This window comes from Capra hircus, chromosome 15, assembly GCF_001704415.2.
Source record: "Capra hircus breed San Clemente chromosome 15, ASM170441v1, whole genome shotgun sequence".
NCBI lineage: Eukaryota > Metazoa > Chordata > Mammalia > Artiodactyla > Bovidae > Capra > Capra hircus.
The window spans coordinates 2652541-2664192 of NC_030822.1; the positions used below are offsets into that span (position 1 = coordinate 2652541).

The window sequence follows — 11652 nt, forward strand, 5'->3', positions numbered from 1 at the left end:
CCCTTCTTCCCCAGTGGACCTGACTCTGGCCCTGAAGGTGAGCACGCCTGTTCCTGCAGGAGTGCTGGTCTGAGCTGCGTGCTGTCCCAGGGAGCAGTGAGGCGCTCTCAGGGAAAGGGACTTGAGCTGACGAGCCCCTGTTCTTCCCCTGATCCTCCAGCTCGGGGTCTGTTCACTGGGGGACAAGGAAGCTCTCCACTTTGCCCTTCAGTCTATCAGTTGAGCAGACCCTGCCTCTCCACTGTGTTCCAGGGGCCCTGCAGACACAAGGCAAGTCCCCAGGAGGCAACGTGGAGCTGTGTGTCTGTCACAGGACTGCAGGGACATGAAAGGCTGCCTGCTCCTGCCCCTTCTCCTGCTGGGGACAGTTTCTGCTCTCTACCTGGGTGAGTGCTCCCCTTCCCTCCTCAAACACCTTCGTCTCTTCTTTCCTGCGTTGTTTTTCCCTCTTGCGGGTCCAGGGCCATAGGCCCCTCTGCAGTTGCCCCAGCCCCTCTCTAGTTAGATTTCTCCAGGACCCAGAGCTGTGACCTGAACTTTCTCCCAGGGCTCCTTTGCAGGGAAAAACACCCACCTGTGAAGATGAGGGCTTCTCACTTCTCTCACTCCCAAATTACCCACACATGGTGTCAGCTGGCATCAGGTTCTCATGCAATTGTGTATGTGATGCAAGAATTCTGGCTCATCCAACCCCCAAGGGACCATTCCCATCTTTGGTTCCAGATGGGGTCCCTAGGAAGACTGAGTGGAGCCATCAGAGCTGTCCGTGGTCCTGGAGGAAGGTGGTACCTGGTCTGATGGTGGGTTATTTCTTTTTGCAGAGAAGGATGCCTCCCATATGGGCAGTCCGCAGACACAGGCAGACCTGAGCCGGGATCCTGAAGGCTCAGGAGGACAGGAAGGAGAGCTGGCCCTGACTGGTGAGGTGCTTGAGTCGAGGGGAGAGGAGGCCGAGCACGCCCAGGACGATGAGGGGGACTCAGAGTTAGACCCAGATGACTTAGATGAGGACGTGCAGTGCCCCAGGGAAGAGGAGACAGTGCGGCTTCTGGGGACGCCTGCATGCAAGAGCTGCCACTATCTGATGGTGCAAACACCGAACATATTTAGGAAAGCTCAGGTGAGTGGCACGGAGGCTGCTGTGTTGGTCTGGGTGTGGGGGAGACAGAGTGGATTCAACCTTCTGTCCCTATTATTTAGGTGAGTGGTTCTCCACGCATAATGTGCATCAGAATGTGTTAGCTACTCAACTGTGTCTGGCTCTTTGCAACCGCATGGAGTATAGCCCACCGGACTCCTCTGTCCATGGAATTCTGCAGGCAAGAATACTGGAGTGGGTTGCCATTTCCTTCTCCAGGGGTTCTTGCATGACCCAGGGATCAAACCTGGGTCTCCCAGATTGCAAACAGACTCTTTACCATCTGAGCCACCAGGGAAGTCCCAGGACGCATCAGAAGTCTGATTAAAACAGAGGTCTCTGGAGCACATCCCCTCAATTTCAGGTTTAGTAGATCTGGGGTGTAAGGGTTTCTGTTTATAACTCGTTCCCAGTTGATGTTATTGTTGGAGTGGGGACTGCACTTTGAGACCCACTGGGTTAGATAAAAAGCTCTGGGGTGAGGTGCATCTGTGCTAAATCCTGGAGCTGCCTTCATCAGCTGTTTCATTTGGACAGGTCTCTTCACCTTTCCGGGCTCCTGTGTCTTCACATGTAAGATGGCAATGCGTGGTTCCACACAGGAGCTTCAGAAAGGCTTAGCTAACACAGGAGAACTCCTTTTGTCCCCACGACCTTCAGCACACTAGGCTCCCCTGTCCTTCTCTATCTCCTGGAGTTTGCTCAGATTCATGTCCACTGAGTCATTGAGTCTATCTAACCACCTCATCCTCTGCCGACTCCTTCTCCTTTTGCCTCCAATCCCTCTCAGCATCAGGGTCTTTCCCAATGAGTCAGCTCTTCGCATCAGGTGGCCAAAGTATTGGAGCTTCAGCTTCAGCATCAGTTCTTCCAATGAATATTCAAGTTTGAATTCCTTTAGGATGGACTGGTTGGGTCTCCTTGCAGTCCAAAGGACTCTCGAGACTCTTCTCCAGCACAATCTGAAAGCATCCGTTCCTTGGTGCTAGGCCTTCTTTATGCTCTAACTCTCACATCCGCACATGACTACTGGAAACACCGTACCTGTGACTAAAGGGACCTTTGTTGGCAAAGTGATGTTTCTGATTTTTAATATCCTCTGGGTTTGCCATAGCTTTCCTTCCAAGAAACAAACGTCTTTTAATTTCACGGCTGCAGTCACCTCCACAGTGATTTTGGAGCCCAAGAAAAGAAAATGTCACTGTTTATACTTCATCCTCTTCTGCTTCCCATGAAGCGATGGGACCTGATGCCATGATCTTAGTTTTTTGAATGTTGAGTTTTAAGCCAGCTTTTCCACTCTCCTCTTTCACCTCATCAAGAGGCTGTTTAGTTCCTCTCCACTCTCAGCCATTAGAATGATATCATCTGCATATCTGAGGTTGTTGATATTTCTCCTGGTATTCTTTATTTCAGGTTGTGATTCATCCAGACCAGCATTTCACATGATGCATTCTGCATACAAGTTAAATAAGCAGGGTGACTATAAACAGCTTAGTCATACTTCTTTCCCAATTTGGAACCAGTCAGTTGTTCCATGTTCTGTTCGACCTGCACACAGGCTTCTCAGGAGGCAGGTCAGGTGGTCTGGGACTCCTGTCTCTTGAAGAATTTTCCACAGTCCTTTGTCGTGATCCACACAGTCAAGGTCGTTAGCTTAGTTAATGAAGCAGAAATGGATGTTTTCTGGATCCAACAGATATTGATGGTTTGATCTGTGGTTTCTCTGCCTTTTCTAAGCCTGGCTTGTACTTCTGGATGTTCTCCAGTCATGTACTCTTGAAGCCCAGCTTGAAGGATTTTGAGTTTCACCTTGCTGGCACGTGAAATGAGGGCAATTGTATGGCAGTTTGGACATTCTTTGGGACTGCTATTCTTTCCCTGGTGGCTCAGACGGTAAAGCGTCTGTCTATGATGCAGAAGACCCGGGTTCAATCCCTGGGTTGGGAAGATCCCCTGGAGAAGGAAATGGCAATCCACTCTAGGACTATTGCCTGGAAAATCCCATGGACAGAGGAGCCTGGTAGGCTACCGGAAAATCCCATGGACAGAGGAGCCTGGTAGGCTGCCGTCCATGGGGTCGCAAAGAGTCGGACATGACTGAGCGACTTCACTTTCACTATTCTTTTGAACTGACCTTTTCCAGTCCTGAGGTCACTGCTGAAGTTTTTTCAGACTTGCTGCCAAATATTCTGCGCACGACTGAAGCGACTTAGCAGGAGCAGCATTCTGTGCGGCACTTTCACAGCATCTTCTTTCAGGATTTGAAATAGCTCAGCTGGAATTCCATCACCTCCACTAGCTTTCTTTGTAGTAATGCTTCCCAAGGCCCCCTTGACGTCACCCTTAGGATGTCTGGCTGGAGGTGAGTGACCACACCATCATGGTTGTCTGGGTCATTAGGACGTTTCTTTGTGTAGCTCTTTTGTGTATTTTTGCCACCTCTTCTTAATCTCTTCTGCTTCTCTTAGGCCCTTACCGTTTCTGTCCTTTACGGTGACCATCCTTGCAGGAAATATTCTCTTGATATCTGCAATTATCTTGAAGGGTTCTCTAGTCTTTCCCATTGTATTGTTTTCCTTGATTTCTTTGCACTGCTCCTTAAGACTCAGGGACTTGCAAGAAACAGTGAATTTTCTACCCCGCTATTCTCTGTGCAGAGCATCTGCAGGAAGTGCTACCGAGGCAACCTCGTCTCCATCCACAACCTCCTCTTCGATAATCGCATCTCGCGCTGGGCCAGAAGGATCAAACAAGCAAAGGTCTGGATCGGCGTCATCATCAAGCTCTGGGTAAATGAAGGGCCAATTTCCTGGTATCAGAAGGTCTTTTGTTGCTGTTGTTGGTCTAATACTGTAAAATCAATTCACTATCTTAAAAAAGATTCTTATTTATTTATGGCTGCGCCGGGTCTCTGTTACTGTGTGGCAGGCTTTCTCTGGTTGCAGCGAGCCGGGGCTGATCTCCAGTCGTGAAGCTCAGGCTTCTCACCGGGCGGCTTCTCTCCTTGCACAGCGTGGGCTCTAGGGTGCAGGGGCTTCACAGCCGCTGTCAGAGGCTCTAGAGCCCTGGGTCAGTAGTTTTGGCTCTCACGCTTAGTTGCTCTGCTGCATGTGGGGCTTTCCAGGACCAGAAATCGAACCCATGGCCCCTGCATGGGCAGGCAGCTTCTTCACCACTGGACCATCAGGGAAGGCGCTTCTGAGAGCCTCAAGGGACCATCTGTCCCCATCGAGCCTCATCCTGGCCCGGAAGCTGGCTTGTGCTGACTTAGGAGACGTGATGACTGAGCGCTTCTCTTCCTCACCCGTGTTCAGAGGCTTCTAGCTTGCAGCCTTAAATCTGCCATGGGGGATGCACTTACACCAGAGAAGTGGACAATTATTACAAATCACATTTCTTTCTTCCCTCTGCCTCATACCTTCCACCAAAGCTGACTGTTAAACATTTATCAGCAAATCACTGGAGTCACGAAGTAGAGTTCACACCCAGCTCTGTGTGTTACTGGCTGAATGCCTGCCTCCATATTTCAGTGTCCTCATCTCTGAGGGGGTCCTTCTCTCAGAGTGACCTGGGGACTGTGCCCGAGTAAGCGCTGTCAGATGTGGTCTCGGGACCACAGTATCAACATCACCTGGTACTTGTTGAAATACAGGATCCTGGGCCACACCCCAGACCTCCCGAATCAGGATCCGCGTTTCCACCAGATCACTAGGAGACTGTCTGCTCAGTGAAGTCTGAGAAGCCTGCTCTGTGTGAGAGCTGGAAGCGATGTTTGCTGTTACGTGTCACTGCCTGAAAACGCTCAGGCGTGGGTCTGTACGGGGGGTCCTAGCCAGGCGACACAGCGAGAGGAGATTATAGACACAGTGTCCAGAAGGGGTGCTGAGGGGACTTTCAGGAGCCCCAGCGCCTGTCTTCCTGGACCTCCGCCCTCTGACCCAGCCTCTCTCTTCTCTAGTCAATATACAAGACATTTCGTTGGACCGATGGGAGTCGCTGGAATTTTGGATACTGGGCCCGAGGGCAGCCTGGGAATGGGAGAGGCCACTGCGTGGCCCTGAGCACCAGAGGTGAGGGGGCCAGGCGCCCGGACAAGGCGGAGGGGTGGACTCGCACACACACCCCTTTGAGCTGCACAGACATGCCTCCCCTCACATCCTGCCCCCCCCCAGAGAACCCCGCCCTGTGTGTGAGCAGGGCTGAGGGGCAGGGATCCTCAGAGCCACAGAGAGGGGTCCTGGATGGGGCTGGGGGCTCTGTGTCCTCCAGACTCAGCGAGGCTCCTTCCCTTCCTCTGACAGGATGGTGACAAGGAGCGAGTGTGGGACAGAGCGGAGGGACAGTCGGGAACGGGAGGTGTGGCCGAGGGACACGGGAAAGATGTGGGAACTAGGGCCAGCTGACAGATGATTCCCCAGCTCCCAACAGCACGGCTGCCTGACGTGCGGGAGTTTAGAAGAGGGTCAAAGACCACACGGGCTGCAGGCAGACGGCTGAGGTCCACACCTGGCTCCGTTCGCTACTTGTCTGCTGAGATCGGGGCAGGTTACCAATCCCACTAAGCCTCAGTTTTCCCATCTGTGAAATGGGAGTGCTGACAGCCCTGACCTCTTGGCGTCACTGTGAGGATGAAAGGAGAGTCCATGGAAAGACCTTAGCACACTGCCTCTGCAAGGGAAGAGATCAGTGATCATGGCTAGCTGGGACATGGGGAGACATACGGTCCTCAGGTTGGCAGGCAAAAGTCAGCTGAGAGGTGCCTGGCCGGGCACTAGGGGACAAAAGGCCACACTCAGGTGAACTGACATCACTGTGCTCTCTGCCTGCAGGGGGTCACTGGCGACGAGCTTCATGCAAGTGGCGGCTGCCTTTCGTCTGCTCCTACTAAGCTGGAGGCGGGAGACCCTGCCCCCCCGCCTCGCCTGCCGGGTCTCACCCTCGGCCCCCTTGCCCCTCAGGCTCCCTGGGTCATAAAGCCACATTCTCACAGCATCTCCTGACTGTTGTCTCCTTGCTGCGCGCTGTGGAGGAGTCCTCTGGGTTGGAGAATCCTGGAAGCCTCGTTCTGGCTTTGCGGGCAGGGAGGGGGGACTTTGAGAAGCAAAGCTGGAGAGGGCCTCCTGCTGGCGGGACGGGAGCGGGTGGCACCGGGGGGTTTCACTGCAGTGGCCCCCGGGGGCAGCAGGGACCGGGCTGGGGGTCACACTCCAAAGGGCCCCCCAGGGTCTGGTGGCAGAAGGTCCTTGTTCACAGGGTTGGGGGGGATTGGCCCTCTGTCTTCGGATTCAGCAAGGCATGTGGGGTGTGGCCAGAAGGGGTGGCATTCCAAGCGGAGGCAGCGAGGGGGACTGGAGGGCTGGTTGGAGCTGTGAGTGCCCCCTGGGGTCACCACGTGCTGGAGGAGAAAGGGGTCTCTCCCGGGGTCGCCCGCTCCTCCAGCCCCTGTGCAGTCTGGCCTCGGGGATCCGGCCCTCTTTAACGCTCTCCTAGCCGTCTGTGCTCAAAGGCCCCAGCTTCTAGGACTGCTGCCCCCTCTCTCCTTTCTCTGGACAGTCGCTGTCATCCTTACGCCCAATCCTCGGTCCTTGGTCGCCTCCTTCCGGCTCTTCAGCTTCGGGCAGATTCAGTGTTTCATCTCAGGAAATCTCAGCCTTCCGCTTTGCTTTCTCCATGTGACTCCTTTCTACATTTTCTGGGGTCAGAGTCACAGAGCCACCTTCCTCCCTGGCCACCCGCCCGTTTCAGGATCTCTGCACGTAAAGGAGCAGGGACTGGGCAGCAGGCCTTGCAGGGACTCCTCAGGACACCTGCGAGCCTGCAGTCTTGGTCTACTGTGACATTCTCAATGCTGTCCTTTCTGCAAGATGCAAATGATGGCCGTAGCTTTTGCTGTGAGCTCACTGAGTGTTCTGGGCTAAGCATTTCCTATGCATTATGTCCTTTAATCCTCACAACACCCCCATGAGGTATGTGTGTGGTGCATCCAGATCTCAAACGAAGAAAGGTAGTAGGTGATGGAACCTTTACCAACCCCTCCACTGTCTGACCCTAAGTTCATGCCCTTAAGCACCAGGGCCTCATGTAGGAGCCTAGGTTCTCCTAGGGTTGAGTGTGTGGGGGAGGGGTGGTGACGTCCATTCAGTCAGTTCAGTCACTCAGTCGTGTCCAACTTTTTGCAACCCCCTGGACTGCAGCATGCCAGGCTTCCCTGTCCATCACCAATCACGCAGTTTACTCAGACTCATGTCCATCATGGACCATCTCATCCTCCATCGTCCCCTTCTCCTCCTGTCCTCAATCTTTCCCAGCATCAGGGTCTCTGCCAATGAGTCAGCTTCACATCAGGTCGCCAAAGTATTGGAGCTTCAGCTTCAGCATCAGTCCTTCCAATGAACACTCAGGACTGATCTCCTTTAGGATGGACTGGTTGGATCTCCTTGCTGTCCAAGGGACTCTCAAGAGTCTTCTCCAACACCACAGTTCAAAAGCATCAATTCTTCAGCACTCACCTTTCTTTATAGTCTAACTCTCACATCCATTGATGACTACTGGAAAAACCATAGCTTTGACTAGATGGACCTTTGTTGGCAAAGTAATGTCTCTGAGTTTTCATAAGCTGTCTAGGTTGGTCATAACTTTTCTTCCAGGGAGCAAGCATCTTTTAGTTTCATGGCTGCAGTCACCATCTGCAGTGATTTTGAAGATCCCCAAAATAAAGTCTGCCACTGTTTCCCCATCTATTTCCCATGAAGTGATGGGACCGGATGCCATGATCTTAGCTTGCTGAATGTTGAGCTTTAAGCCAACTTTTTCACTCTCCTCTTTCACTTTCATCAAGAGGCTCTTTAGTTCTTCTTTGCTTTCTGCCATAAGGGTGGTGTCATCTGCGTATCTGAGGTCAATGATATTTCTCCTGGCAATCTTGATTCCAGCTTGTGCTTCATCCAGTCCAGCGTTTCTCATGGTGTACTCTGCATGTAAGTTAAATAAGCAGGGTGACAATATGCAGCCTTGACGCACTCCTTTTCCTATTTGGAACCAGTCTGTTGTTCCATGTCCAGTTCTCACTGCTGCTTCCTGACCTGCATACAGGTTTCTCAAGAGGCAGGCCAGGTGGTCTGGTATTCCCGTCTTTTTAAGAATCTTCCACAGTTTATTGTGATCTACACCAAGGCTTTGGCATAGTCAGTAAAGCAGAAGTAGATGTTTTTCTGGAACACTTGTGTGCTTTTTCAATGATCCAACAGATGTTGGCAATTTGATCTCTGGTTGCTCTGCCTTTTCTAAAACCAGCTTGAACATCTGGAAGTTCACGGTTCACATACTGTTGAAGCCTGGCTTGGAGAATTTTGAATGTTACTTTACTAGCCTGTGAGATGAGTGCAATTGTGCGGTAGTTTGAGCATTCTTTGGCATTGCCTTTCTTTGGGATTGGAATGAAAACTGACCTTTTCCAGTCCTGTGGCCACTGCTGAGTTTTCCAAATTTGGTGGCATATTGAGGGCAGCACTTTTACAGCATCATCTTTAGGATTAGAAATAGCTCAACTGAAATTCCACACCTCCACTAGCTTTGTTCATACTGATGCTTCCTAAGGCCCACTTGACTTCGCATTCCTGAACGTCGGGCTCTAGGTGAGTGATCATACCATTGTGATTGTCTGGGTAATGAAGATCTTCTTTGTACAGTTCTTCTGTGTATTCTTGCCACCTCTGCTTAATCTCTTCTGCTTCTGTTAGGTCCATATGGCTTCTCTCCTTTATCGAGCCCATCTCTGCATGAAATGTTCCCTCGGTATCTCCAATTTTCTTGACGAGATCTCTAGTCTTTCCCATTCTGTTGTTTTCCTCTATTTCTTTGCACTGATCACTGAGATAGGCCGTCTTATCTCTCCTTGCTATTCTCTGGAACTCTGCATTCAAACGGATATATCTTTCCTTTTCTCCTTTGCCTTTCGCTTCTCTTCTTTCCACATCTATTCATAAGGCCTCCCAGAAAACCACTTTGCCTTTTTGCATTTCTTTTTCTTGGGGATGGTCTTGATCCCTGCCTCCTGTACAACATCACGAGCCTCCTTCCATAGTTCCTCAGGCACTCTGTTTATCAGATCCAATCCCTTGAATCTATTTCTCATTTCCACTGCATAATCATAAGGGAGTTGATTTAGGTCATACCTGAATGGTCTAGTGGTTTTCCCTACTTTCTTCAATTTCAGTCTGAATTTGGCAATAAGGAGTTCATGATCTGAGCCACAGTCAGTTCCTGGTCTTGTTTTTGCTGACTGTATAGAACTTCTCCATCTTTGGCTGCAAAGAATATAATCAATCTGATTTCAGTGTTGGCCATCTGGTGATGTCCTTATGTAGAGACTTCTCCTGTGTTGTTGGAAGAGGGTGTTTGCTATGACCAGGATATTCTCTTGGCAGAACTCTGTTAGTCTTTGCCCTGTTTCATTCTGTAAAACAAGGCCAAATTTGCCTGTTACTCTGGGTGTTTCTTGACTTCCTACTTCTGCTTTCCAGTCCCCTATAATGAAAAGGACATCTTTTTTTGGGTGTTAGTTCTTGAAGGTCTTGTAGGTTTTCATAGACCCATTCAACTTCAGCTTCTTCAGCATTAGTGATCGGGACATAGACTTGGATTACCGTGATATTGAATGGTTTGACTTGGAAACAAAGAGAGATCATTCCGTCATTTTTGAGACTGCATCCAAGTACTGCGTTTGGGACTGTTTTGCTGACCATGATGGCTACTCCGTTTCTTCTGAGGGATTCCTGCCCGCAGTAGTAGATATAATGGCCATCTGAGTTACATCCACCCGTTGCAGCCCGTTTTCGTCTGCTGATCCCTGGCATGTCGACGCTCACTCTCGCCGTCTCCTGTTCGCCCGCTTCCACTTTGCCTTGATTCATGGAGCTGACATTCCAGGTTCCTGCGCAACATTGCTCTTTACAGCATGGACCTCGCTTCCATCAGGCTGAGTATCTGAATGTGACCCATGGTGGGATGCAAGCATCTCCAGAGCGTGTCCTTTCAGTCAGCAGGTTTTGTGGCTGGAAGTGTTGGCTGCTTCCTGGGCATGATCACATGGGATACAGCACCGAGGGGAGGAAGGAGACCGTCCCTGACTCTTTTTTTTCCTTCTTAAAATAAAAAATCATTTCTTTATGGCTGTGCTGGTCCTTGTTGCTGCGCAGGCTTTCTCTAGTTGCAACAAGTGAGGGCTAATCTCCAGTTGCAGCTCAGGGGCTCAATTGCCCCACGACATGTGGGATCTTCCCAGACCAGGGACTGAACCAGTGTCTCTTGCTTTGTAAGGCAGATTCTTAACTATTGGACCATCAGGGAAGCCCCGAGCCCTCTACCCTTGTGCTCACCTTGGGGAACAGGATCCAACCTCGCTGAGGCCGAGGAAGCCCCAGTCCGAGGTGAGGAAGGAGGGTGTCCTGAACCCCGTTAGCTGGGGAGGGTGCAGTGAGCAGAAAGTACGCCAACAATGCCGTGAAGCCCTTTTCTCCAGAACTCCTCGAGCACATAGGAGAACAGAAGGTCCCAGGGTCTTAGAGGCAAATAAAAACCTCCTGTAAGCATTATTTTATTCTTTCTGCATTTGATTTGGCTGTGCTGGGTCTTCCTTGGAGCTCACAGTCTCCTCTAGCTGTGGCCCTGGTCTCTGGAGCTCAGGCGCTCAGCAGCTGGGTCTCGCAGGCTCTGTTCGAGGCAGCAAGTGTGATCTAACTCCCTCACCAGGGATGCAACCCCGGCCCCTGATTTGGGAGCTTGGAGTCTTAGCCAATCGCTCCCCAGGGAAGTCCCACCTCCCGGTCTTAAGAAGCAAATTAAGAACCTGAATGTTTTGAGTGTGGCCCCAATAGGAGAGGCTACTTACTCAAGTTTGCAGGGTGGGGTGAAAAATTAAGAAATCAAACTGAGGTCCGCTGTATCTGCTGCTGTCTAGATTTCCGTGACGGCGGTTTTCCGACACAGCTTACCCATTCAGCCCCATGTTGGAGCAGAGCCTTTGCTCCTGTCCTCGGGACGTTGTGTTCTGGTGTGGGGAGACGCTGCTTCTCTTTGTTCCAGAATTAATAATAAGGAGTAGCAAAGTCCCTCACTTGTTAAGTATTAAACGTGTGCTGGGCTCTGAGACTTTGTGCCAAGGGAGACTTCAGCTCATTCCTCACAAATCTCCTCTGTTGGCGGGTGTTTGTGGCAGAAGTGTGACTTCTACCTTTGGGGGGTTAAAGTGAACCAGGAGGCATTTTGGCTCCTGGAAAGGTTCTGTATCTTGATGTGGGCTCCATCACATGGTAAATTTCCCGTGTGACAATTCCCTGAGCAGTCTACGATACAGTGCAGGTGAGAGGATGCATGTTAACCACCCTTAAGATACATGTTAAATAAAATTAGAGCACTGGCCTGATATCCCCAAATACGGGCTTGCCTGTCCTCTTTTCCCTCCAAAACGATGCTAACTAAGCTCTGGGCAACTCAGCTGGCGTCTTTTCAGC

The 11652-nt window shown here is 51.0% G+C and overlaps 1 protein-coding gene across 1 annotated transcript; it reads left to right on the plus strand.

Moving 5' to 3' along the window:
• LOC102170538 (proteoglycan 3-like) lies at positions 275-1204 on the plus strand. Its single transcript, XM_018058871.1, has 2 exons — positions 275-386; positions 822-1204. Exons 1-2 carry the CDS (start codon positions 326-328, stop codon positions 1202-1204), a joined length of 444 nt encoding a protein of 147 aa, XP_017914360.1. The 5' UTR covers positions 275-325.